This window comes from Vidua macroura, chromosome 23 (assembly GCF_024509145.1).
Source record: "Vidua macroura isolate BioBank_ID:100142 chromosome 23, ASM2450914v1, whole genome shotgun sequence".
NCBI classification, from domain to species: Eukaryota; Metazoa; Chordata; class Aves; order Passeriformes; family Viduidae; genus Vidua; species Vidua macroura.
In genome coordinates this window covers 4,662,090-4,689,543 of record NC_071593.1, presented here as the reverse complement: position 1 = coordinate 4,689,543, position 27,454 = coordinate 4,662,090, and the positions used below count along the sequence as shown (strand labels likewise).

Genomic DNA, 27,454 nt, shown 5'->3' with positions numbered 1-27,454 from the left:
CACATAAAGATAGATATGCACACATATAGATCTAAAACAGTTCTGTGTATATCTACACGTGTGTACATAGATCTACATATGCTGTATATGAAGAGGTACACGTGTGGGGGTGACATAGACGTGCACCATGCAGAGATTACAGTATCTGTGTGGATAGGACGTTCTCGTGTCTGTCTGTGGCCATTGTGTGCATATCCCTGTGTCTCCATGTGCATGTGTGTGTGTGTGTGTAGACGTCTGTGTGTGTTTTTGTGGACACATGTAGAACAACAGGGGTACCAAGACCATGGCCAGGCCCCCCCCGAGGCTGCCCCACCATCCTTTCCCCTGCCAGACTCCACTGCGTCCTTCCCAAAGGATTTATTAAAACACAGAACAGAAACCGGGACACACAGAGCACGAAGCGGATGCAGGGGCGTTGCTTACGGCTGCCGGTGTCACCACGCTCGAGGCATCCCCATCCCAGTTCCAGCTGTCCCCTCTGTCCCACCCACATCCCCTCCACCTGCCTGCCCCAAGCCCGGCACATGTGGACCCCCAGCCACACCACAGCAGTGCCAGGGATTCCAGCAGGGCAGCAACAGGCATGGGCTTGCTCAAACACCACCAGGACGAAGAGACAGCCCTTAGGGGGAAGCTGGGGAGCACAGCCGGCTGGGACATGGCACCACTGGCCTCCACTCACCCCTACACCTGCCAACACAACCAGACAAACACCGCAACTCCAGCCCTCCCTCCCTCCCTCCCCTCAGCCCACCTCGCCCAGACAAACTCTTCAAGTCTTCAATAAGAAAGTGCAAAAAATGTACACGGACACAAACCCCCAGCCCCGCCGCTCCCACGGGGGCTGCAGCAGGCAAAGCACACTTGAAGCGGGAGCGGGACAGCGCGGCAGTGCCGGCAGCAGCTTGTCTTCCACGCAGGCAACGCTGGCACAATTTCCCTGCCGACCTCTGGCAACAGCGGCTCGTGGCCAGGGACAGGGTGTATCCCCCAGGGCTGCTGTGGGAAGAGAGAAGGGCTGTCAATAAGCCAAATCTGGACCCTCCCCACATGCCAAGCCCACCTGGGAGGGGCTGCAGGAAGGATCTGCTCCCACCTCCACTGCGGCTGCTTGAGGCAGAGGCCACAGTCAGTTACTGGCACTGGGGGGGACAGCCCAAAATGGAGCTTCCATTTAGCCCCCCACCCCTTCATGTTCCCCAGCAAACAGAGAACAGATAGCAGGAAGCACAGCCTTACCTTGGCTAGGAGAGGGAGCTGCAGGGGAAAATCATGGGAACTGCTAAATATCTGTGGTGACAGAGGAAACACCTTGCTCACAACTGTCCTTTGGCAGCACTCCTGGACCACCCAAATCCACCCTCTGAATTTCTCTGCCCAAGAGCAAAACCCCAACCTACCAGTCACGTAGGGTCCCAGAGGCATCTGGCTGTAGTTGACAATCCCACCTGGCCCCGGACCACGGAAATTTGGCCCAAAGTTGTTGTTGAAGATCGGAGCAGAGCCAAAGGAGCCCTGGGGAGGCAAGGAGGGAGAACAGACATGGGCCTGCAGCCCTGACCTGACCATGACCCTGACCCTGAGGGCTCTGTGCCTGTCCCCACAGACCTGGGCAGCTGGATCCCCTCCACGGGTGGCCAGGCGGCTGAGGATGCTCCGCTCTGACATCTGCAGCCGGGCAGCCACGGGCGGGATGCGGGACAGCATGGAGGGCAAGCGTGTCACATCAGCCTTCATGTCACTCAGCAGCTCCTCAAGCTGGTTCAGCACTGCAAGTAAAGCAGGAGGTACTTGGGATGCCTGCCAGACCCAGCAAGCTGAGAGGAGCAGGCAGCTCCTGGCTGAGAGAACAAAGAGGGGGACATCTCCTGGCTTGGCTCCCCAGGTGAGGGTGGCAAACCCTTCCTAGCCTCAGAGCAGGCTCCTCAAGCCCTGCAGGCGCATACCCTTGTGCAGGACAGCGTTGGCAGGCTTGTTCCCAGCCAGGGACTCTTTGGAGAGGTGCTGGTGGCTCTCAGCAAGGCACTCCACTTCTGCCAGCCGCGCGTTCAGTGCCATGGCCGGGTGACTGGGGTCTTGGGTCATGTTGAGGTACGCCGCCCTCCTCAGCTGCTCCTCGATCACCAGGGCCTGCTCCAGCAACTGGGAGGTGCAGGAGAGGAAGGATTCAGGACCAGACCCTGCCCCACTATAAACCAGTAAAGCTCGGAGCTCCTCACAAAGTCCACTCCCCACTTCGCTCACAGAAGATGCTGCAAACTCCCCCCTGGCTTCAGGGCGCTGCTCTGGTCCTCCCACCGACAAGGACTCACCAGCCCTGGACCTGCCACTCGCCTTAAAACGCCGAGCAAGGAACTTGTTCTTCATCTCAAGGTAGTTCCCCTTGTGTATCTCTGACTTGAAGGGCTCATTCAGGATCACGTAGCGCGGGTCATTCTGGATGTCCTGCCAGCGGGCATAGCCATGACTGGTATGGGAGAAGTGTCAAGGGCAGAACCAGCCAGCCAACAGCCTGCTCACCACCCCACAGCAACACTGAGGCCCTAAACCCTCTCCCTGCTCATCACTGCAGCACCAACCCAGCTCCCACACCCCTAGAGGCCTCTCTCGCCTCGCTGCCTCCCGCTCTGCCAGGTCAAAGGGTACGTGACAATTCCTGCCAACAGCCAGTAGTCGTGTCGGCGGTGCCAGATGTCGTAGATCTTGCCAGAGGACATGGCAGCCCTCTCCTCATTCTGCCACAGCGTGTGCAGCTCTGTGGAAGCAGAAGCAGAAGGGAGACAGCCTGGTCAGGCAGCTGGACTGCAGGTCAATGCACAGCATGCGGGCAGGGCGAGCGATGGAACCTCCCAGGACCACAGGCACACTGCAGACCCAGGTCTGCTGCTGCCAGCAAAGCACCAGCCCATCCACGGCCCATCACAAGGGACACATTCCTTGAACAGGTTCAGAGCCTCTGCAGCAGCTTTGCAGAACAGGCCAACACCTCATCTCTCACTCTTACCTGTGAAGCCACCATCAGCAATGTTGAACATGAATCTGAAGTTCATGTTTCTGTCATCCTTCTTTCCCTCCTCCTCTTCCTCTTTGTCACCGTTTTGCTGGGCATCACTTGGTTCCTTCTCCTCCTCCTTGCCATCCTCTGCTTGGCAAACACAAGGAACTGGCCTAAATTGTGCTCCACCACTAGACCCACTGGTGCCACCCCTGCCCCATCAACAGCCAGTCACTGCTGCAAAAGCCACCAACCCCTCCCAGCAGGTCCCATTGTTAACACAGGCAGTGCCCATCCCAACAGGGTCTTGTTCCCGCTCGTGGCTCCTGAGCACCAATGGTGCTGGTGCTGATGGCATCTTTGCCACCACCCTGTGGGCACGCTCTGTCACTGTGCCAGGCACTAGTCTCACTCTGGGAATTCTTCCCACTCTTCTCTCTCCAAAGCCTCATGCCTCACCTGGTTTGACTTCTTTATCCTCCCCCTTCCCCGGGCTGCTGCTCAACTCCGCCTTCTCCAAAGGCTTCTCTTGCTCTTGAATCCCCTCATCTGCGGGAGGGAACAGGCCTACAAGAAATGCTTGACATGGAAAATGCTCTGCAGGGAACAACCTACTTATCCAGACAGACTTTCCCTTTTAGGGTAAAGTGACTATATTGTCTGTACGTTCAAGATGCTCAAAGAACTTCAGAGAACATTCTTCTGCATTTTATCAAATAAATGTATTTAGTTTTCCCTCTTCCTTGAGACATCTGAAGGAACAAATGCCCCCCAAAATGACCATTTCATGCAGTTTACAACTTGTTTTTTCAGGAATTTCTGCAGGACTTTGTGACATTCAGGTCACAAAGCGACACAGAGAAGATACACAGCCTCACCTTTCACCAGGGGCTCAGAAGGAGGCTCAGCCTTTTCACAATCCTCTTGCTTCTCTTTCCTTGGCCTCTCCTTGCTGTCACAGCTTTCCAGGTGCTCTTCTCTCTCCTCCTCGGCACTTGCAGGTACCTAAAGGCCAAGCATCCATTCCAGATCAGCCCAGCCCTCCCTTCCCTAGGGAGTACCCCAAGTTCCAGGCAGAGCAGGGGAAACTTCCTGGAGGAGATGCTGAACAAAGCCACCTCACCTGGCTGTCGGACACCTTTCTGGGCTTCTGCTCCACCGGCTCCTTTTCCTCATGGAACCCCAATTGTGCTTCTGTTTTATCTGTAGGAAGAGCAAAGTCAGGAAGCTGTGAGCAGGGCCCGATGGGTAAAGCACCTGCAAAACCTCCTGGTGTCTTGGCCCACCTCCCCTCCCAAGCCAGACCCCAGCCACAACCCCCTGGATACCTGCAAGAGCCCCTAGTACTGTGTGTGTGTGTGCTGGACTGGCCGGGACAGGTGTGTTGGGATCTGAAGACACAACCTCGCTGGATCTCTTGCTCTCTGGGCCCTCAAGAAGCAGGTCTGGGGTGCTGTACTTCCCATTGACATGCTCGAACTCCTGGACCTGGGACAGACACACATGGTCAGGTCAAACAGAGCAGGGACATTCCCAGCTGGTGCCACGGAGTCGGCGTGTCCAGGCTGCTCACCCACAGAGTGACCAAGAGGCAGGATTGCTGCACCCACCCCATTGGGAAAAGTGTCCAGAACATTCTTGAAAAGGCCCATTCATAATTTTACTCACCCACCTTCTTCCTTACTAGTGACATGACCCCAATGCGAGTCAGCACGTGCTGGCGAGACAGCCCTTCCCGGGGAACGCCGTCCGCAAAGGTTTCAGCACCATCAGCCCCGGGCTCACACAAATGTCTCATGAAGAGAGACACGTATGCCCTGCAGGGAAGCCAGACTTCAGTCCTGGCCCGTGGCCTCCCTGCTGAACCCAGCACACACATGATCCCATCACCCACAGATGAGGAAAGTCTCACACCCAAGAAGGGAACGAGAGACGCCATCTCAATGAAACTGCCTCCCCAAAAAAGCCCACAGTGAAGGGGTGCAGGCTGCCAGCCCTGCTTGCCTGCCAGGACCTCTGTACCTGAACTCCTTCTCGCTCTTCCCTCGCAGATCCCGGACCAGCCAGTGGGAGTTGAAGGCATCCTGGGGTGGCATTCCCCAGCGCATGATGGCATTCAGGAATGCTTTGCGCTGCCGGGCGTTGAAGCCCAGAACCTGCAGGAAGTGAAGGCATCGCTGGGCTCACAGAGTGGCCTCAGCAGCACGCAGCATCCTGGAGCCTCACAGCTGTGACAGGCATTGCTGGACCAGGACTGATGCCCCAGTAATTCAGCACAGAGGGATCCAGCCCTCAGGCAGCCTGGGAGCAACAGCATTGCCCATGCTCTGGCTGAGGCCGAGGCTCACCTCGATGTTCCCCCCAACTCTTGCCAGCAAAGGAGGGAGAGGTTTGTCTCTGTCAGTCTTCAGTTGTCTCCGTGATTGTCTTCTGCCACCTAGAGCCAAGCAGCCTCAGTGATGGATGGGCCAGGCACCAAGGAAAGACACCTCATGTGCCCCAGGCTTCCTGCCCTCCCTCCTGATGGGAGCAGAACCCACCACAGCATCTGCCCAGACTGCAGGGTCCCTTCCAGCCACCACTCCCCAGGCCAGGACACTCCTCTGCCCTTCCCAGGCAAGGGGGGACCATGCCTGCTCCTCGTGGTGGAGCAGACCACAGTACTGCAGAGGCCAAGGAAGAAGTTGGCTGCCTTCCCTGCCCTGGAAAGCTCCTCACCTGATAGAAAGCAGGGACAGTCCCCTAACAGAAGCCCTGGGCACACCAGTCCCTCAACCCAGACACTTCTGATGCTTCCAAATCCCAGGGAGTATCAACAAACATATCAACTCACTCTGGCCTTCTGGCCTCTCTTCAAAGTCTTCATCCTCATCCTCAGAGCCAATGGAATACTCTGACTGGTTGTCAGAGAGCTCATCCTGCCACTCTGCAGAACACAAGGGAGGCCAGGTCAGAAGACCCTGCCTGGGAGGGATGTGCTAGACAGGTCAGAGCATGCTTGTGGGCATGACAGGCATTCACTGCCAGGCAGCAGGAGAGGGGGACACAGCAACAGGAAATCATGTTCTCAGGTCCTACAGAATTAGCATTCTGTTATGCAGCATAAACAGAATTTGAAATATTTTGCCCACAGATATGTCTTTCCTAGATTCTTCCGGCGAAACCAGAGTTTACAGACCAACAAATAAAAAGAAAAAAAATACTTGAAAATTTCTACACTGCAAAGTTTAGGAATCTGGGAAGTACAGATCCAGGCAATCTACCAACTGCAGTGAGACACCAAGTGACAGCTCTGTCTGTCCCGTGAGCCTGGTCAGGAGCCGAGCACCTGTGGCCATACCTTGGTCCTCCTGAGAGGTGTCATTGTAGTTGACCTGCTTGCGGATTCTCTTCCCTTTCCCCAGGTTCCTGGCCAGATCTTCCTGCTGCTGTTCATAATGGTGCCGCAGCAGCTTCTCCCAGTAGTCAGGGTCCACATTCTCCTCTTGCTTGATGATCTCCCGTTCCACCTCCTCCTGCAGAGCCAGAGACAAGGGGCTCGAGCACAGAGAGAGAGCAGGGAGGGTCCTGCCCCATGCCAAGCACTTGCAGGGACAGGAGAGGGAGCAGAGGGAACACGGAGGGATGTACAAAGGGGTGATTGTAAGACATGATACTGATCACATTACCACACCGTCCTCTTCTCTCACAACATACTGAGCCACTTTAAAGGAGCTGAGATACTCATTCATGTTCTGCAGCTCCGTGTCGTCAGTCGCATCCTGGTTTCGGTCCAAAAGCTTAGAGATGGCAGCGTCATCGTAGTGGATCACACTGCTGTCATCTACATCCTTATTGTCACCTGGAGAGCAGAGCCAGGGGAACAGCAGTGCAGATCAGGGTGCTGGACAGTCTGCTCCAGAGCCAGGCAAGCTCAGGTGAGGGGATAGGGAGGGGGATGAGTCCCCCCCAGCAAAGAGGGGCTACACACCTGGTGGGGTGCTGCCATGTTTTTTTTTCATGCCGGGGGTTGCTGCACCCCCTTTTGTTGACAGTGCGTCCGAGAAAGGGGTAACAGCATCCGGCATTGCAATCCGCTGTCCCTGAGACACCATGCCTGTGGCACAGGGAGAGAAGAGTGAGCCCCAGCAGCTCAGAGAGGGCCCTGCCCCACACAGAGCATTCCCACCTCACCCTCCACATCATCCTTGAAGAGTTCTTCTGTCCCGAACTTGAGGATGTCATCCAGCTCTTGTTTGGTCATGGAGCCCGACTTGGAGCCGAGCCCCGGGCGGACCACCAGGTGGGTGAGCATCATCTTCCTTTTGGCCACCTGGGTGATGCGCTCCTCCACAGAGGCCCTGGTCACGAAGCGGTAAATCATCACCTTCTTGTTCTGCCCGATGCGGTGAGCTCTGCTGAACGCCTGCGGACAGAGGACGGAGCTGGCGGGGGTGGCACCATGCCAGCTGGACAAGGGGGCCATGCTTCTCACCCTCCAAGCTGCATGAGAGGCACCCAGTTGAGGACAAGTATGAGGGAGAAGTGACAATGTCACAGGGGAGAGGCAGTTTTGTATGTCAGGTGTCTCCTAGACTGCAGAGAGGCCGGAATGAGGCCAGAGGGTGCGGGAAGGGGACTGCTGAGCAGAAACACCCACAAACACAGGAGAAAGTGTCAGCAGCTCTCAAGAGAAGATACTGAAATCCCACTGAGGGTGTGCAAAGAGAGAGCACAGCCAGAGAGGTACTTACTATACAGGAAGGAAAAGAGAAAGTCAGAAACCTGGATGTCATTGTGGGGATTCCAGTCAGAATCATAAATAATGACAGTGTCGGCCGTAGCAAGGTTTATGCCCAGACCACCGGCGCGGGTGGAGAGGAGGAAGCAGAACTGCTGAGCCCCAGGAGCTGAAAACGACAAACCCAGAGGTGGGAAGAGGTGAGACAGAAAGAAGCACAGCTCACAGAGAGGAGCAGCACCATTTCAGAGGGACAAAATGGCTCCCACAGCTGACAAGCAAGAGACAGGGGTGTCAAGGAGTGAAAACACATCGCTCCCTGGGAACCAGGTGCTGCAGAACCCAGCTCCAGAGCAAAGGGGAAGCTCTGTCATCTGCTGAGCTCTTGGAGGGAAAGGCAGGAGCCCCTCCAGCTGAACAGCTACTGGCACAGTCAGGGTTCCTTGTGAGAACCAACTCAAGGGCTTAACAGCGTGGTACGAGCAGCCCCACCGTGCCACAGGAAGCCAGACCTGGGAGTGTGGCACAAGCTCTGGGCACTGGCAGATGATCTGCTGCTGGCCACACACTGTCATCCCCCCATGGCCCCCTCAGCAAGGCAGGAAGGTGAGTACCATTGAACCTGTCGATGGCCTCCTGGCGCAGGCCGCCGGTGATGCCCCCGTCAATGCGCTCGTACTTGTAGCCTTCGTACTCCAGGAAATCCTCCAGCAAATCCAGCATCTTTGTCATCTACAGGGCAAGGTGACCTGGCGTGAGAGGGTCTGCATGGCCAAACACCCCTGCCTCCCCTGGGGAGCTGCCCTGCCCCTGCACGGTCCTTGCCCACAGCCCAGAGGCCTCGGTGGTGGAGGCACAGCATGGTCAGCAAAGCAAGCACAGCCAACGGGCAGCAACACTCACATCTCATCTTCTACAGGCAACTCTGCCAGCAGGAAGGAATTGTGTCTGACTGTCCCTCCCCAAAGAGGAGCCTCGTGACTGTTGTCTCTTTTCTATCCTGAGCTAACAGAGCTCTTAAACATGACAGGCAGTCCCTCAGGAGCGAGCTGGGACACAGCCCTTGCACCATTACTGCCATGGCTGCCTGGGGGAGAAGCTGTCACCAGCTATTCCACCTATTTCTGTCTGTTCCCAGCACAAATTTCCCATACATAATTTAAAAAAATTCCTTTAAAAATGTATTTATTATTATTCCTCCCTGCTCTCACCTGCGAGAAGATCAGAACTCTGTGACCCCCATCCCGTAACTTCTTCAGCATCTTTTGGAGCAGCATCAGTTTCCCAGAAGATTTGACCAAAGAATTCCCATCATAAGATCCATTGGGCAGCATAGGGGCCTCCTGTGAAGGCAGCATGGTCAATGCCCACAAGGCCAACCCGCATTAACCTCATGGAGAACTTCACTTGCATTTCCAAAACAAAAATCTAAGTCCTTGTATGAAACCACTCGCATGGAAACCCACAGTGTTAACCAAAGCAGGATCATGGAAGCAGCTGCCACTCAACACTGAGACATGTCCAGGGGTGCAAAGGCAGGGGACGTACCACAGCTGCCACAGGGAACAGGTACGGGTGATTGCAGCACTTCTTCAGGTCCATCATGATGTTGAGCAGTGAGACCTGGTTCCCACCACCTTTCGAATTCAGGGCTTCAAAGTTCCTTGTCAGTATGAATTTGTAGTACTTCCTGCAGGAGGGAGGATGGGACAGGCACCGTGTCAGCTGGGGCAGGTGTGGGACTGGCACAAACAGGAGGGCACTGAATTAAAGCCCCCTAGTGTCACTGGAGATGCAAAAGGGACATCTGGAGGGTTTTAAAAGCAATTTAGCACCTAGTGCTGGGTGTTTCCAGTTGCTCTGGGGGGATCACAGCCCTGGCAGTGGGATGTGGCCTGAGGGGCACAGCACCTCCACCACCACTCTCTGCTGGGTGCCAGCCAAGCCCTCCTGCCCACCAGGTGGGGAAGAAGTGACAGGCCCTTCCTGCAGGTGCCCTGAGCTGCAGGAGATGCCACTGAAGCTGAATGGGTCAGCCTAGCAGAACCAGAGCTGGGGCAGAGCTGGCTCCAGGCTGACCCAGGCACACCAGCAGCATGGGCCATGTCCTAGTGCCAGGAATGGGAGAAGGGGATTCGGCCTCAGTGTTTTCTCCATGCCCCCAGAGCCAGCAGAGCCACACTGCCAGCACAGCCTCCCGTGCCCCAAGGACTGCACAGGGCCCAGTTCAACCGCATGGACCATAATACCTTTGGTGAGACACAATTCCTGCAGCAGGCCCCAGGCCAGCAGGGTGCCTCTGACCCCTCAATCCCCACTGACACCTCACCATGCTGGGGGAAGCCAGACGCCCCTGGGGAATGCACTGGAATCACTCACTTCTGCATCTGGCTCAGCTCCACGCGCACGATCAGCTCCGTCTTGGCCGGCATGTTCTTGAAGACGTCGGCCTTGAGCCGCCGCAGCATGTGGGGACCCAGCAGGTCATGGAGCTTTTTGATCTGGTCCTCCTTGGAGATGTCTGCAAACTCCTCCAGGAACCCCTCCAGGTTGCTGTGGAAGCAGCCAGACCCCCATGGCACTAAGCAACAGGGGCACGTGAAAGCAAAGGGATCTGCTGCTTTATGACTTAAAAACCAGGGCAGTGCTCTCGAGGAGGAGATAATGCTCATGAGGAGCCACCCTGATGGCCTGGGTAAGTGCAACTTACTTAAACCTCTCTGGAGTCAGGAAATTGAGCAGGTGGAAGAGCTCTTCCAAGTTGTTCTGGAGCGGAGTCCCTGTGAGAAGCAGCTTGTAATCGATCTTGTAGCTATTCAGTACTCTAAAGAACTGGAAAAGAAATAAGTTTGGGTGACAAGGACCGCTAGGAACTGAAGTGTCACTGGGGGACTCTGCAGGGTGCACTTGGAGACTGAGCAGTGACCCCCATGCTGGGCATGCAGAGCAGGGTGCCAGCATGTCCTGCTCCCAGCCATTCCCACTGAGCACAGGCAGCAATCCTGTGTATCCTGGGGTCACACCACTTGTCTCCTCCTGCACCAGGGACACTGAACATCCCAGGAGCTGGACACTGCACTGAGCCTCAGGTAAAGAGGAAAGGAAGGAGAGGTTTCAATTCCCTTCCATGATAGCCTGTCCAAGGACTGTCAGGCAGCCAGGCTGCTGCCTCTCCTGCTGCTGAAGTGCTTTTAATGCCAGAGGATGTTAAAAGAGAGGGGAAAAAAAAAATCACTCACAAATGCCTGCCACCTACTTTGGACTGGTTGTTCTTCAGCCTGTGTGCTTCATCCACCACCAGACAGGCCCACTCTATGGAGCCCAGCACTGCCTGGTCAATGGTGATCAGCTCATAGGACGTGAGCAAGACATGGAACTTGATCTGGGCTTCCTTCTGGAGGAGCAGAGGGAAAGAAAAGCCTGGATAAGAGAGCAGCCAACAGGACAGCCTCCACCTTTGCTGCTGCTGCATGGGATCCAAGATGAGAAGGGCTGCACTGCCTGGCACAGAGCTAAGTCATGCCAGCAGAACACCCCAGCACGAGAACCAAGCAGGGGGCTACAGATATAGAAAAGCTCTGGCAGAAATCTGTAAAGCTCATCACAAATCTTCTGCATTTGTAAACAATGAAGCTGATCAGAGATCTAACCAGCCTCCCTCTCCAGGTCAAATTCTCCTCTCCCCTTCTTACTGATAGATGAACGAAGGGGCAGGCACAGACTCAGCTCCCACCTTCATCCGGAAGACTTTCTTCCCACTCCGGATGGCGTTGTCTTCAAAAGAGAACTCATTTTCCCGGATGACCGACCGGCTCTCCTTGTCCCCCGTGTAGGTCACAACGTAGAAGTCAGGTGCCCACATCTCAAACTCACGCTCCCAGTTGATGATGGTGGAGAGGGGGGCACTGACTAGGTACGGCCCTTTCGAGTGGCCCTGCTCAGGAAGACAGAGCCCAGGCTGTTCTCCCCGTACCCAGCAGCTCTCAGCCACCTGGGGACTGCCAGGTGCTCCACTCACCTCCTTGTACAGGGAGTACAAGAACACGATAGTCTGCACCGTCTTCCCCAGCCCCATCTCATCAGCCAGGATTGTATCTGTCCCTTGTGCCCAGGAGAATCTCAGCCAGTTCAGCCCTTCCAGCTGGTAAGGGTGCAGCGTGCCCCCCGTGGCATCAATGTACCACGGCTGCTTGTCGAACTTCACCGTAGGCTGAAAAGAGAGCCATGGCACAGAGCAGTGAAAACCACCTACCTCTCCTTCCCCTGCACCCAAGCACACCCCTCTTTAGGTTTGTAACATCCAACAACTCCAAAGGAGTTAGTCCCTGGCACAGCCCAGCCCCCAGGCTCCTCACAGCTACACCACGCCAGAATTTTCAATGGAAACAGGGTCCCCAAAGGAACCAGAGGAGGACAACGTGACAGGACAAGGGCACAGACAGCCTCCCTCCCTCCAGGTTCCCATGCCACCACACTGTCCCCACCACTCTCACTCACATCCACAAGAGGTGTTTCTGGAGGCTTTTCCAGCTTCTCCTCTTTCAGCTTTTTCCCTTTCTTGTTCAGCTTCTTCAGAGGGCGCGTGTCCTCCCCCAGCATCAGCTCCCTGTGACAGCCAGCACACGTCAGGGAGGGCAGGGGGTCACTCTTCTCTCAGCTCTGAGCTGAGGGACACAGAGACCTCCCACATTTCACTGCCCCTCTCCCCACAGAAGCTCTTCTGGCCCAGTTAGCACGGGCACTCACAGGGCATTGATTTTCCCCTCACAACAGTCTACACAACAGTCTCCAGAATGAAGAACAGCAAACTCAGAGTACTGTGGTTTTCCCCCAAAACAGGCAGCATGGCCATGGAGACCATGAATGCCATAGCAGTGCAGACACAGGGGAAGGGGAGCACAGGCTGCAAACGAGCAGGTGGGGTTGCCCAGCAGCCCGAAAATGGCACATCAGGAGGGCCAGCCTTCATCAATGCTGGGCCACTGCCCTTTGAAGAGAAATCACTGCAAGCAGTGTCAATGTGTTCAAAAGGGGGGCACCTCTGTGTCCCCCTTGTCCCAGACACTTGCAGGGGCTGCCCTGGCTCTGCCCAGCTCCCCCAGCTGTGGGCTCATACCTGTGGTTCCAGTAGAGGAGTTTGAGGTTCTCATAGTAGGGGATGTCTATGTCATCAATCTCCCAGGTGCACTGGTCATAGGGCAGGTCCTTCCACTTGATCAGGTAATGGATGTCTCCCTTTTTATCAAAACTGTAACACAGGGCACAGAAAGCTGATCAGGGAATGCCACCAGCCCCTGGGAGCAGCTCGCTGTGATCTGCTTCCACAGAGCTGGATGCTTCATCCTCTGCCTTCACCATCAGACCAGGACATCCAAACTGAGGTAGAAAAACATGAAGTATCGACATTTCCAGCAGAAATGCCTATTCATCTGTGAGGGTGTCAAACCATTAAGCTTTACAGGCTGCTTTTCCATTCCACTAACAACCTCATTTCTCTGTTTCACCAGGCCTGGATGCATACCAGTGCTTCCCCTCTCACCTGCAGCATTCACCACTCTAGGAAGTTCTGCTTACACTAAAAACAGAATAAACACACTTCCAAGTCTGACTCTGTGCCTGCAGGGAAACCTGCTGCCTTTTTAGTGGACAAGGTAAAGCTCACACAAAAGTCAGACAGGCAGCTTTAGTTCTTTCCTGCCACACAGCCTCCCAGCAGAGCTGCTGCTACTGCTTGATATTTCAAGCTGCCACTTGAAATGTAGAAATTCAACAATGTCTCCAGCCACTCGATGCAGAAAGCCCATCTGCACAGCACATCTCATTCACAGGGAATTTCTTCTACAGAAAAGAAACATCAGTGTCGAGGTTCTGTAAGGGAGTTGGCCACATGCTCCAACTCTTCCCCTCAGCACCATCCCCATCAGCATCGAATGCTTAGTCTGTAACAGGACCCAAACAGTATGACTGGGAAGAGTGGAACAACACCGTGCATCCACCTTTGGGAAAATTTGCTATAACTCTATTTTTAATGTGCAACATAGCAGAAATGAAAATAAGGCAGCATGGATCTCCTTCCCGCCTCAGCTTCGGCCTAGAACAAACCTCCAAGGCAACGGAGACCTCAGCACAGGCCAGAAGCTGAAATTCCACCAGCCCAAGGTGGTGGAATTGCGACAGAGACTCAGCACAGGCCAGAAGCTGAAATCCCACCAGCCCAAGGTTTTGGCCTGGCAGAAGGATGGCACAATTTCCCTCACAGGCTCCTCACCTGTGGTTCAGGATGCGGTGGATCATCATCCACTCGGGTTTGATGCCATAGCGGTAGAACCGCTCCTCCATCTTGGCATACTGGGGGTCCTTGTTCTTCCTCTTCTCCCTCTGGTTGTCCTCGTCCCCAGAGCCGTAGTCAAAGGCCGGTGGCTCATCCATGTCGTTCTTCCGCTGGTAGTTGCGGTACATCACGGTGTGGTAGAGCTCCAGCTGCGGCAGGAGGGAGCCACGCTCAGCCTGCGGGCACTGGGGCAGAGGGCCGGGCAGGGGCTCTACACCAATGCCACGTGGGCTCACCTGCAGCTCCTTGACCCAGGAGCAGTGCCAGTAGGAGAGGCCAGCCCACTTCACAAAGAACTCGCGCTCCGGGATGCCCTCCAGCACCTTGGGCGGGGGCAGAACCAGCTGCGGGTCCGCGGCGGGCAGCACGGGCGGCAGCGGGGCGGCCGGCGGCTCCTTCCAGGCCCAGTGCAGGATGCGCTGCACTTTGCCCTTCAAGGGAGGGCACTGGCGATACAGAGGCAAACAGGCAAGAGTACAGAGTTTAAGGTGAGACCCTGCCAGGGGCCACGGGGAAATAGAGCAGGGAACTGGGGGGGGCAGAAGGGGGCCCTCAGTGCTAAGTAGACAGCAGGCAGAACAGGGTGCCTGAGAAGTGTCCGTGACACTTCTGCATCCCCCATGGGGACAGGTCTTGCCACCAGGCAGAAAAGGCCCCTCTCCATAGGCCTCATATGGAACAAGGCTTGACGTCCCATCAGAAACCAGGCCGGGCTGCCAGCCAGCAATTCTCACAGGGAGACCACAGAGGCAGCAGAGCCTTCCAGAGCCAACCCTGGCAGCAACACTCCTCAGGGAGGGGTTTGGGGCAGAGGGCAGGGCTGTGAGGGGCAGCAGCAGCCAGAGAGCCACTGGCAGGCCAGGCAGGTGTGGGAGCAGGGACAGAGTAAGGAATGGGAATGCCAGTAACACTCACTGTACAGCGTGGGCAGAGCCATTCACCGTTTGGTATCTCCGGCAGCGGCGGGTTCAGGCAGTGAAGGTGGTAGGAGGACGGGCAGGTGTCGCAGCACAGCAGCTCCCCTCCGTCCTTACACACCCGGCAGAACTCCATGTGGTCATCCTCCTCCTCCTCGCCACCATCCTCCTCCTCCTCCTCCTCCTCCTTCGGCTCCCACTGGATGCCCTCCTTCTCCTGGGGAAGCACAGCCAGTGTAACACCCAGGGTTTCCACCAGCAGGCCACCCACTCCCACGGGGCCCCGACCCCACTCACACAGTGGGGGCAGCTCCACTTGCCCTCGGGGGCCTTCTCCAGCTCGGGGTCCAGGCAGACCAGGTGGTAGGCGCGGGGGCAGGTGTCGCACAGGATGATCTCCCCGCCCTGCTGGCACACCTCGCAGTAGTCCTGGTGGTCGGTCTCGTACCCGTCCCCCTCTTCAGCTGCAAGCAAGGGACAGGTGACAGTCAGAGGGGTGGCAGAGCAGCCAGCTCTCCCGGAGGGAATGGGACACTTGCTCCTCTACCATACAGTTAAGGAAATAAGGACAGCATTTCACCTCAGACCCCTCCTGTTAATTCCCACTGCCTCTCTGTCCCTCAGCACCACAGTTCACCTTTGCACACAGCATCATCTCACCTCTGTCTCTCTTTCTCTCTCCACACTGTATCATCCTTTGGTTCCTTCAGGCTCTCAATGGAGAATGCCAGAACCTGGAGAGGTTGCAAGGGAGGCCGGTCAGAGAAACCTCCCCAGGCACCAGCACCAGCTGCAAACGCACCATGCAAGGGTGACACGGCCAAGGACAGGACTCCTCTCCTGGGACTACTCTGCTCTTCCTCAGGGCTCCCTGGCACAGAGGCAGGAGCACGCTCAACACAGCACGGAAGGGAAATGGAGCAGAGGAACGAGGCCTTGCAAGTGCCAGAATGGCTCATCTCAATTCCCAGCTCTGCCACAGACTCCTGGCATGGAACTCCAACCTTCCACTCCTCCAGCACGCAGCAGGAGCTGCCTACCTCCAGCACCAGGGTCCTCACAAGGCCACAAGCAATGCCCTTCACACACAAGACATGGGGCTAGCCAGCCAGCCCAGCCTCGCTGACCAGTGGGGAGGCTGGCCAGTGTCACACTCTAACTGATCGCCAGCCCAGAAGCTGCCCTTCCATTTCTTGGAAGCAAAAATCCATCAGAAAAGCTAAGAAGCCAAAGGATGTGCCTGGATCTGAAATATCTCATCCCAAACAAGGACACAAGACAAAAAGGCAACGTGCTCAGCACAGGGGGCTGCTCTCCAGAGCAGCACGAGAACAGAGGTGCCATGGCACAGTATCCACCTGGGAAGGGATGAAGGGACACACACACAGATGTGGCCACACAGCCACTGGCAGATCCTGACAGATCCTTTCCATGGTTCACATGCCTCCCTACCCCTGCAACGCTACCACAGCCCTGCCACCTGCCTCTGCCTGACTGCACACCTCACACAGACAAAACATCCCTCGCCTTCACACCTTCTCACCCACAGCCTGCCCTGCTCTGCTGGGAGCTTGCCACAAGCCACATCTCTCCAGGGGCTGTTCCTCAGAAAATCACTTCCCTGGAAACCCCACAAATTCTGAAACTTCCTTGCAGGCACGAGCCCCCAGCAGCAGGGCCTGGACACCAAGAGAGCACCTCACACTCCACTCACACAGACAGGCACAGGCACATCCTCTGCCTCCGAGCCAGTGCCAGACACAGCCCAGAGCTGCACAGGCCAGGGAAGCACCATCTGAACAGGGAAATCCAAACAGAACAGGAACAGAGTACAAAGGATGGCCTACTCCTCTTTTTCTTTTTCCTCTTCTTCCCTCTCTTCCCCAGGCCAGCCGAGCACTCAGAGCGCATGGAGGAGCTGTTGATGCTGGCGCTGTCAAAGTCGGATTCTTCCCGTTCCTCCTCTTCACTCTGCAGAGGGAAAAAGCAAAGCACACCCAGTCCAAGTGCTGGCACCCCAGCTGTCATTCCACTGCTGGGACAGTGTTCTCCTGGAGGGGAGCAAGCCTATACTCCCATCCTGTGCATCCAGAGGCCCCTTTTTCCAGTACTTGGCAGAGCTTTGCTCCCTCTCTCTCTTTTGACCCCCATTTCAGCCGTGCCATCCCTCCTGTGTCCATGCAGGCAGGCATTCACATTTGGCATTCCCACAGCATGAAAGGAGTCAAAACGGGCCCAGCATTCCATGGAGTCAAAACACAGTAATACATCTGAACTCTCACTCAGGAGACTCCAGCATGCAAATCCCTAGCCTGCACGCTCCTAACCAGGTGCTCAGGCTCCAGCTGCAGGAGCTCTTTGTGACTCTCTGGAAGGTGAATGTGTGGCTCTAGAGCACAGGAGGAATTTTTTGTGATACACAATTGAAAATCTGCAGCAATGAGTGGCTCCTGCCCTTCAATGTTCAATACACGGATGTGCTTGCAAACAGGTTGTGTTATGGAAATTAGAGCTGGAACTGCAACACAGTGAGCTGAGGGGGTTTGACTAATATTATCAACACCTAGAAGAGCCCCACTCCCAGTCACTTGTTATCAAAGGAAATTGTTCTTTTAAATGCTGCTAACTCCTTGAAACACGCCTGGTACTGGTGCACTGAGAAGAGCCCAGTGTGCTGTGGCATCCCAGGCAATGCCACGGGACTCCAGCTGCCGTGGGCAGGCCCTGCTAATGCAATTAAAGCATCCCAGAATTCTCTGTGATGCACGGTTCAGCTGCAGTGCAAGCCCTGAAGAATTCCTTTGCAAATGAAATCTGAAATGATGGCATTATCACCCGCACTGCTGGAAGTAAACAGGGTCATGTGGTTTTAGCAAAAGCTGTGGCCAGACACGAGTCTCACAAATCTGAGCCTGGACACGGGTGGAAGTGGATGTGCTGATCAGGGCCTGGTGCCCCACAGAGGGGCAAAAGTGAGACTGTGACACCCTGACATGGGCTGGGTGCACCATCCCCTACAAGGGCTTGTCCCAGTACTTCCCTCCCAGACCCAAAGCCCCACAAACTTACAGAGGAGCCCTTTTTCCTTTTGCTGGGGATTCCTCCAAACCGAAATTTCAAGCCTGCCATCTTTTTCCCTTTCCCCTTTTTCTTCCCGTCTTTGGAGCCCTTGATTTTCTTCCGTACACCTGGACCTGAAGAAATTGAAAACTTGTCTGGTACTCTACAAACAACTGTCACCCAAATCACCCCCCAGCAGAGTGGAACAGCAACTTCCCAAGGCGGAACACGGCACAAAGGGAGATCCCGCTACTGCTCACTTTAATTAATTGCCACAAACTGCCAAACATCCAGCAGACCCAGAGGCTCAGTCTGCCATGGTTCATGAACCACATGCCTCTGAAGGACAACGGGAGCTGCAGACACCACTCTGGCACCCTCTTCTCCTCCCAGGTTTGTTGAAGCTTGTGCTCTGCAGCCTTGTGCCAGCTCTGCTGGCAGAGCAGCAGCTTCACACCGCTGGCAAGAGCAGCCCCCCACAAGTGGCACCCACCCTTGCCCTCCTTGGTCTTGGCCTTCCTGATGACAGTGGGCAGGGCAGAGTGCTGGGGGCTGGCGGGGAGCGCCGGGGCGATGGTGACAGTCTCCACAGCTGCAGCCACAGCGGCCGCAGCCGCCGCCGCCGAGCTGCCCTTGAAGGGGTTGTTGGCACTGAACTCTCGCCACTTGGCACCGAGCACCGTCATCATCTTGGACATGGGGATCTTGGGGTTCTTCTTGGCAATCAGAGGCCTGCAGGGCAGGGGAGAGGGAGAACCACGTTTAGCAGCACTGTGTTGTGTGTCTGCTCCTGCCCTCACCATGCTGGTGCTTCAGCCCAAAAGACGTGGCACCGGTGCCTCCCAGCAGGAGTTTCATGGGGAGGCAGCAGAAACCAGAGCTTTCTTAAGCAAATATATGCAAGGGGGGCAAACCTAAATCTCCTCAGAGACCTCCCTTCCCTGAAATACCTGCTGTGCTCTGAAAGGCTCATGGTACAAGCAGAAATTCATTAACACTTTTTCTCATGAAACTTTTCAAGTAAGCATACACAAAATATGGGGCTTTGGAGAGCAGGAGAGACAAATGCTTCAGCTGTCTCCAGTCAATCCTCCAAATAAATGGAGTTCTGAGGACTGAGTTGGGAGGAAGAAGTGACAAGGAGCTGGCAATGCAGAATTGACTTCACAAATTCATCTGCTGACTGAGCAATGCCCAAACCTCAACCACCAGGTCCACAGTTCCCTACCTGAGGAACTGGCTGAAAGCCTTGTAATTCGTCAGAGTATGGTAATCCTCTTCTGAGAAAACATAATCTACGTCATCGAGACCCCATTCCTCCATGAGCTGGGCTGAGCTCTTGGGCTCCTGGAGATTTAGAGAGTCATCATTAACGCAAACAGCCACGGCTCTGCAAATGAGCAGCACAAGGCTGGCTCTGTCATGTGCTCCATAACTCCCTAGTCAGTGATATGCAGGGATTTGTTTCTGGGATTTATGAAATAGCACACGCAAGCATTTAACAAATTAATGCTTCATGCAGTCCCAAGAAACAAATTAACATGGCACCATGCAAATGCTCCCCACCATGTAACACTATACAAGGTCTTGGCAGGTTTCACAGCTCCAAGAAACTCAACTTCTCCCTGCACTCAAGGTAAGTACCAAGGAAATAGAATTTCTCCTGTCCCAGTCATTCACCTGCAACCTCATCCTTGCCAAACCCAAGGGTTTCTCATGAAACCCTCAACTCCCCTTGTGCAAGCCCGGCTTCAGGCACTAGGACCAGCTCAGAGTAAAGAAGTCTTTTATACCTTTAAACTTCCATCCTCATTGTCATCCTCCTCTTCATCCTTCTTCTTCCGTTTTGGCTTTTTCTCCTTCTTGTCTTTCAGTTTTTTCTTCTTCTTTTTGTTGGGAGAATAGTCACTCCCTTCGCTTTCTGATTTCTCCTCGATCTCCTCTTCATTTTCTGACATCTCATCATTGCTCCCCTAAAACAGAAAGGGACAATGAAGAACAAGCCTTTCCCCACTTCACTCTCCTCCAACATGAAACTGCCCATCTCCAGCGGACGGATGCATTCTGCTTCCCCACAGTCAGAAAGGAGCAGGCTTTGAAGGCTACACTGTGCTGGAAGAGCCAGAGCAGGGACTGCCCAGGGGATATTTTTGTTTATTTCTGGAGAGGTCACAACCCACTGCACAACACTGACGGTAACACAATTAATCACCATCCCAAGGAATGTGGCTGCCTGCTGGGCAGAGCACTCAGGTAACTTCCTGGGCTGCCAACACACACGGTCAGGGCACGTCCAGCCTCCTACCAACCAGCACACCCAAATCCTCCTCAGCAGGGCTGCCTCGAACTGCTCATCGCCCAGCCTGGATTGATATCGGGGGTTGCCGTGATCCAGGTGCAGCACCTGCACATGGTTTTGTTGAACTGCACGAGGTTCCCACAGGCCCCCTCCTCACTTGTCCAGGTCCCTCTAGATGCCACGCGGTCCCTCAGGGCACTGAGAAGCACCAAGGCTCGCTGGGGCTGAGGGACCAGCTCCAGCCAGCACAGCGCCCAGCCCCGCCAGTCCAATCCTGTTTCCCTCTGCCCCTCCTGCCCGGAGCCACCGCCCCGGCCCCAGCCGCTGATGCCCGGGGCTGCTGGGGCTCCCTCCCTGCCGGCCGGTCCCTCCCGGCTCGGAGCAGCCCGCGCCGCTCCTTCAGCGGAGTTCAGAACAGCTGGAATTGGGCACAGGATAATTGGTTTCCATGGGAACTGCTGCAGTACAGGTTGAATCTCCCTCTCCGCCGCCTTCCCTGCCAAGGACCTTCATCTGCCTGTGCTGAGGTTCCAGCCACAGCCCGGCTGTTCCACGCGGATTTTTTTCCGCGGGGCTGCAGCACCGATTCGTGCGTCGCCTCCAGCTCCACTGCGGCTGGTGCCGGCGAATTCCCGCGGCAGTGCGGCGTGGCAGCCCCACTGAAGCCCGGGGACTGCAGCGGGCACAGGCACTGGCCTCACACCAAGGCCTGCACTTCCCTATAGCAGGGGTAAGGCTCATCTGCCCCCACAACTCTGGAGAAGTTCAGGGAAAGGAAGCCCCATTCAAGGTCCTCCATCTTTTACCCCCTGACCCCGAGGGCAGCCGGGCTGTTGCTTCATGCCAAGCAACAGCTCCAGCACCAGCTTCTCCCTGGCCTTGACAGATGGGGGACAGTCTCCCACAGGTGGAACTTGATTAGAGCTGCCCATACGAGGCATTAATTTTAAAAAATGGGGGCGCTCAGCCTGTTATTTCCTCCCCATCCCCAGCTCGGCAGCAGCCAAGCTCAGCACACACAGCTGCAGGGCTCAGGCAGGTCAGCAGCAACAGCAAAGGGGCAGAGGTGAAAATACCTTGGAGTTGTGTTTTATTTTACCCCTCACAGAAAACAGCATAGGGAAAAAATTGTGTCTAAGAATGGGAGAGGTAGAGGGGGCAGAGAGCCCGTGTGGTATCTGCAGAAAGAGAACATCACCACGGCCACGACAGAAACAAGCTTCCTTGGGGCCACGACAGCAAGAGGCAGTGCAGGATGGAATCACCGGTCTTTAAACCAGCAGCTCATCTCAGTACTACCCGTAGCACAAGCACTTCAGTGTGATACCTCATCCAGCAGATCTGTTTACAGCTCCCCTGGCAAGGGGGGGACGTGCCCAGTTGTGCTGGGTGAGCAGCTTCTCCCCAGCCCCAGCGAGGAAAGTGGGGGGCTGAGGAACTGTCACTGCTCGCCCTTTCTTCCCAGCAGCCTGTCTACATTTAGGCAGGAAAAGGGCCAGCACACAAGATGTCTGCTCCTGTCCTCATGTCCAGCACTGCCTGGGGATGGGACAGCAGGAAGCAGAGCCCATGTGGCACAGCACCAGTGAGCTGGGCTCTGGGAGCAGTGCCAGACAGCCTTCTCGACCCAGCAGCACACCTCCAGTGCAGCCTCAGGCCTGACCCTTGAGGACACAAATCCTCACCTTGGTTTTCCTACAGAAGGCCCGAGAGCCCTTCCATGTGCCAAGTCCTCGAGGCCCCTGGACCACCTCACTTGCACCCAGGTAGAATGAGTGCAGCCAACACCAGCACCCACAGAACCCTCGAAGCCCTGCCCCAGCCATGTCCCAGCATGGTGGTTTGCATCTCCCTCCTTGGAACATGAGCCCCAGATGCCGTGGTGGTGCAGCACATGCCAGCAAGATTTACTGCTGCCCCCAGATGCTGCGCTGTGGTATGGGCAGGAGGACCTCAACACAGGGGGCCAGACAGTACCACTGCACACACCAGTGCACCCACAGAGCCGAGCTGCTCCTGTGGGGTAGGTGCCTGCATCACTGCCAGGAGCCATGGAGGCCCCTTCTCCCCCCAGCTGCTCCCCAGAGGCCACTGGCAGGAGACATTGCCACTCCTGAGCAGCCAAGCTGGGAATGATACACCAGGGGCAAGAGGGTCACCTCCCCAGGCTGGGAGAGCACCTGCTCAGTGAGGGAAAACCCCAATAATGACTCTTCTTTCCATCCACAGAGACCCAAGAGGTGCTTGCCAGCAGCACTCTGAGCTGCTGCCTCTGCACCACAGCTGAAGAGCCTCAGCCCACTGTGAGAAAATGCAGTGTTACCTCCTTCTTCCTCCTCTTGATTTTGGCAGCCTTGCCATCTTTCAGCTTCTTGGATTTCTTCTTTTTCTGTACCACAACTTGGTCTTCTGCAAAAAACTCATCCAATCCTTCCAGCACCCCATCATCTTCTTCTGGGGACAAAAGGGACAGCTCACATGGACAGACTGAACAGGCACAGGACACCATGCTCACCATGACAGAGGAGCACACCTGAGCAGCAGCTTCAGGCCACAAGACACAGAGCTCTGTGGCCTCTCCTGCAGACCCTCACACTGGCAGCTTGCCCCACTGGTGTCCCTCAAGGGTCTTGCCCAGCAGCACCAGCTCTTCCCATGCCCAGATCCTCCTGCCACTCACACCCAGCGCGGAGGTGTGGGCAGCTCTCAGAGATGGACATGGGGACACCCCGTGTGCTGCTGCTCCTGCTGACCTGGGCCTGCAGACACCGGGGGAGCCCTTGGCTCTCACCTTTCTGATCCCCAGGCAGGGCTCACAGAAACACAGTCAGTGGAGGGCAGGAAGGGGTCATGAGGAAAATGGGTGCCACAGCTGCCAGGTTGCTCTGGGCTGCTCACACCAGCTCATGCCCTGGGCAGAGGCACTGATGCTAATGCACACCTCCCCATCATTATCTCGCCAAACCCAGTGCATCCCAGCCAGTTTCCACAGGGCTTTAGGCCTATGTCTTTATTTTTGATTTATGAGCTCACACAGCAACCTTTGGAGTGGTCAGGACATATTGCTCTCTCGACTTCTGAGAGGCCCTGGTACGGCTTGCCCAGAGAAGCTCTGGATGCTCCATCCCTGGAAGTGTTCAGGATCAGGTTGGACGGGGCTTGGAGCAAGCTGCTCTAGTGGAAGGTGTCCCTGCCCATGGCAGGGGGTAGAACTGGGTGGATTAAGATCCCTCCCAATCCAAACCATCCTGTGATTCCATGATTCACTGATTCATGCTGTGCTGGTTTAGGTCTGACAGGGTGGGCATCGCTGCACCAAGCCCAGCCCGGGGGAACCAGCCGGCCTCCAGGCACGGCCGGGGAAAGAACCGGCTACTGAGGAGAACGCGGCACAGACCGCTCCGGTCCGGGGAGCGCGGACAGCGGAGATCGCCCGCGGCACGGCCGGACCGATGGGAGCGATGCCACTGCCCCGCCCGTGCCCCCCCCGCCCGCCGCCGCCTACCCGACACGTCCTCCTCGTTGTCCGCGTCGTCCAGCAGCTCCCGGGCGGCCGCCGGGCCCCGCATGCCGGGCGGGGCAGCGCCCGCCCCGGGCCGAGCGCCGGGGCCGAGCCGGGTGCGGCCGCTCCGCGCCAAGATGGCGAGAGCCGGCCCCGCCCCCCGAGGGGGACACGCCCCTAGCCACGCCTCCCAATGTCCGAGCCACGCCCCCGGCCACACCCCCCTCCGCCGCTCCCCGAAAAACCCGAAATCCCCCCAAAGCGACCCCCGGAGACGCAGCCGCCACCGAGCGCGGGCTATGAACAACTCTGCCGCTGTTTATTGCAGAAAAGTGAAACTGTACAAAATGGCCGTCAGCGGCGGCGGGGCTCAATCCTCTTCTTCCTCCTCCTCCTCATCCTGGTTGATCTGGAAGTAGCGCAGCTCGTAGCTCTCCTTGCTGTTGGCCACCACGCGCAGCCAGTCCCGCAGGTTGTTCTTCTTCAGGTACTTCTTGGTCAGGTACTTGAGGTACCTGTGGGAGAGGCATGGCTGACAGTGGTGCCCCTCTGGCCCCTGCCACCCCCCAGGTGGCATTTTGGCTAATAAATCTTTATTCCCATGGGCTCCCACCTCCAGCAGGACCAACACACCCCACTGGCCATTTCCTAGCAAAGCTCCTTCCAGGAAACATTGCAACCAGGGGATTCACACCACAGTGCCATGACACAGATCCTGGGAGATCGTTCTTGCCCCAGCAAGGCTGCGACCCCAGTGCCTGGTACCCACCCCAGAGGGAATCTCCACAGGGAGGATGGATACCCACTGCTGGGATGTGCCAGGTGGGGCAGCAACGTGGAGCAACAGCGTTGGGAGAAAGGCAGGCGCTCACAGGGCAGGGCACGCCTACCACCCACACAGCTCTGCTTTTCCCAGCCAGCTCCTGAGCCACCTCAGCCGTGGCACAACCCCGGTTGGCCGACGCCAGCCCAAGGACAGGCAGCCGGGAGAAACGGGCAGAGCACCACGGGACGAGGGCAACAATCAGGGACACCTTGGCACAACCACACTTTGCCGACGTCGGCCCAAGGAGGACCAAAGCCCCCACAAGATGAAGGGAACAACCTAAGAGACCTTGTCTGCAGATACCCCTAAATTCTCCACTCAGCACCTTCTGGCTGCAGGCCCCCTCACTGCCCAGCCCGGCAGCCTTCCCAGCTGGAATATCGAACACATTCCTGTCTCATATATCATCTGGGAAGAGCAGCCACTCAGCGAGCGCCAGGTAGCAGAAATGCCAGCACAACTCCTGCCCTGAGACATCTCTTCCCTGCCAGCCCCTCCTGCCCACAGGCTCTCAGTGCACACCAGTCATCCCCTGCCAAGGGCCATCTGCAGCCCTGACCAAGGGCCCAGCGGGACTGGCCTGCCCCACCTCACCTCTTGGAGAAGGGCACCTCTGATGTGACCGTGATCTTGCTCTTGCTCCTCTCGATGGTCACCACGCCCCCGCCCAGGTTTCCCGCTTTGCCGTTCACCTTGATCCGTTCCTGCAGGAACTGCTCCTGCAGGAGGAACACGGCCGTGAGCCGGGGCCACAGCTCCAGCCAGGCACAGCCCCCACAGGCTGGCTCGTGCCTGGTACTCTGGAGCTGGGGAACACACACCAGTGTCCCCACAGCTCGGGAGAGCCCCCTCCTCAGGCCAGGCTAAGCCACCCCATCAAAGCCACACCTGGGTGACGTGCTCAGGCCTGGACATAACATGGTGGGGATGTTCCTGCCCTCCAAGGGGACAGCCAGGACAGTGGGGTCAGGCTCCTCTGAGCTCCCCTCAGCCCCAGGCTCGCCAAGGCCCATTGGAGTGTAGTTTGGACGGGCACAGGTTCATGACCCCAAACTGCAGCATCCGTGGCCTTGGTACAGCCCTGCCACGACACAAACTCACCCAGCAGAGATGGATACAAAGTGTCCCAGACCCAACCTCATCCCCAACCCCAGCACTCCTTCTCCCTCTGCCCATGGGATGGCCTCAAGAAAGCAGGGCAGAGCCGAGGCATAGCCGGGGATGTTCGGGGCCGCTGGGAGCGGAGCATCACCCTGGGAAGGCCCCCGAGGGCGGCGGAGCCACCACGGCCCCCGGGGAGGCCCCGAACTCACAAAGTTGGCGGCGTCCATGATGCCATCCTCGACGGGGTGCGTGCAGTCCAGCGTGAACTTCAGAACCTGCTTCTTTTTCTTGCCACCTTTCGCCGCAGGCTTCTTCTGCTGCAGGGGGAAAGAGAGTGAGCGTGAGTGAGAGAGAAAGGGAGGGGGAGCGCCGTGAGGGACGGCGGGGAGGGGCCGGGCCGAGCTCCGGGCTGGCGGAGAGGGGAAGGGCCCAGGCATGGATGGAGACCGGGAACAGCGCGGTGGGGACGGGGCTCGCCCGCCGCCCGCCTCCACGAGCCGGATGGGCGGCGGGCGTCGCGTGGGACCCCGGGAAGGCGCGGGCCGGGCCCGGCCCCACGCGGAGAATAGCGGGCGGGGGCCGGCGGCGGGGCTGAGACAGGCGGCGGGGCGGCGGGGGGTGCGGGGGCTCGGGGCGGGGCGGGGGGTGTCGCGGTGGCGGCGGGGGGACGCTCGGGGAGGTGGCGGCCGGTGCCGGTCCCGCGCTCACTCACCGCGGGCGCCATGGCGGCTCCGCGCGAGGCAGAAAGGGAGCGCGCCCCGCGCGCCTGCGCACAACCGCGCTCGGGCCGTCCCAGCCGAGCGCCGACGGCGTCGATCGCTTCCGGTCCCATCCGCGCAGGGAGCCTGCGAGCGGACAGTGATGCCTGGCGGGGTGGGGCGAGCGCGGGGGCCGGGCTGTGGGCGGGGCTATGTGGGGGGCGTGGTCTGTGGGGCGCGAGCGGCCGGTGCGGCCGGGAGCGGGGGCGGAGCCTCAGGAGCGCGGGAACGCACGTGCGGTGCGCGTGCCCTGCACCCCGCCCCGCCCGTGGGGGGACCCCGGCCCCGGGAGCGTCACCGGACACGGAGTGACCCCCGAACCCCGGGAACCTCACCGGACACGGAGTGACCCCCGGCCCCGGGAACCTCACCGGACACGGAGTGACCCCCGAACCCCGGGAACCTCACCGGACACGGAGTGACCCCCGGCCCCGGGAGCGTCACCGGACACGGAGTGACCCCCGGCCCCGGGAACCTCACCGGACACGGAGTGACCCCCGAACCCCGGGAGCATCACCGGACACGGAGTGACCCCCGAACCCCGGGAACCTCACCGGACACGGAGTGACCCCCGAACCCCGGGAGCATCACCGGACACGGAGTGACCCCCGAACCCCGGGAGCGTCACCGGACACGGAGTGACCCCCGAACCCCGGGAGCGTCACTGTGCACGGAGTGACCCCCGGCCCCGGGAGCATCACCGGACACGGAGTGACCCCCGACCCCGGGAGCGTCACTGTGCACGGAGTGACCCCCGGCCCCGGGAGCGTCACCGGACACGGAGTGACCCCCGGCCCCGGGAGCATCACCGGACACGGAGTGACCCCCGGCCCCGGGAGCATCACCGGACACGGAGTGACCCCCGAACCCCGGGAGCGTCACCGGACACAGAGTGAGTCCCGCACCCCGGGAACATCACCGGACACGGAGTGACCCCCG

General features: G+C 57.5%; 2 protein-coding genes across 6 annotated transcripts; both read right to left on the bottom strand.

The window, feature by feature from the left end:
• Nucleotides 1-345: 345 nt before the first annotated feature.
• Nucleotides 346-23,933, bottom strand: CHD5 (chromodomain helicase DNA binding protein 5). Of its 5 annotated transcripts, none has more exons than XM_053997345.1 (42): nt 23,831-23,933; nt 22,649-22,779; nt 19,820-19,999; nt 19,255-19,373; nt 18,520-18,758; nt 18,036-18,160; nt 16,814-16,937; nt 15,264-15,430; nt 14,965-15,183; nt 14,286-14,495; nt 13,987-14,198; nt 12,835-12,966; nt 12,216-12,324; nt 11,737-11,928; nt 11,452-11,652; nt 10,975-11,112; nt 10,429-10,550; nt 10,098-10,271; nt 9,267-9,408; nt 8,930-9,061; nt 8,333-8,450; nt 7,763-7,887; nt 7,172-7,403; nt 6,969-7,094; nt 6,667-6,839; nt 6,339-6,513; nt 5,832-5,924; nt 5,347-5,435; nt 5,021-5,154; nt 4,671-4,815; nt 4,327-4,486; nt 4,122-4,201; nt 3,877-4,003; nt 3,458-3,565; nt 3,008-3,145; nt 2,650-2,758; nt 2,338-2,470; nt 1,950-2,145; nt 1,612-1,772; nt 1,404-1,518; nt 1,243-1,293; nt 346-1,002 (listed from the first exon to the last, which is right to left on the bottom strand). In XM_053997345.1, exons 1-41 carry the CDS (start codon nt 23,892-23,894, stop codon nt 1,286-1,288), a joined length of 5,877 nt encoding a protein of 1,958 aa, XP_053853320.1. In that variant the 5' UTR covers nt 23,895-23,933; the 3' UTR covers nt 346-1,002; nt 1,243-1,285. The 5 variants fall into 5 exon arrangements, with proteins under 5 accessions (XP_053853320.1, XP_053853321.1, XP_053853322.1 ...); XM_053997346.1 differs by having other exon boundaries at nt 346-999; XM_053997347.1 differs by having other exon boundaries at nt 22,649-22,776.
• Nucleotides 23,934-24,125: 192 nt separating this feature from the next.
• On the bottom strand, nt 24,126-26,576 carry RPL22 (ribosomal protein L22). Its single transcript, XM_053997848.1, has 4 exons — nt 26,470-26,576; nt 25,967-26,074; nt 25,248-25,372; nt 24,126-24,342 (listed from the first exon to the last, which is right to left on the bottom strand). Exons 1-4 carry the CDS (start codon nt 26,479-26,481, stop codon nt 24,198-24,200), a joined length of 390 nt encoding a protein of 129 aa, XP_053853823.1. The 5' UTR covers nt 26,482-26,576; the 3' UTR covers nt 24,126-24,197.
• Between the last annotated feature and the right edge of the window lie 878 nt (nt 26,577-27,454).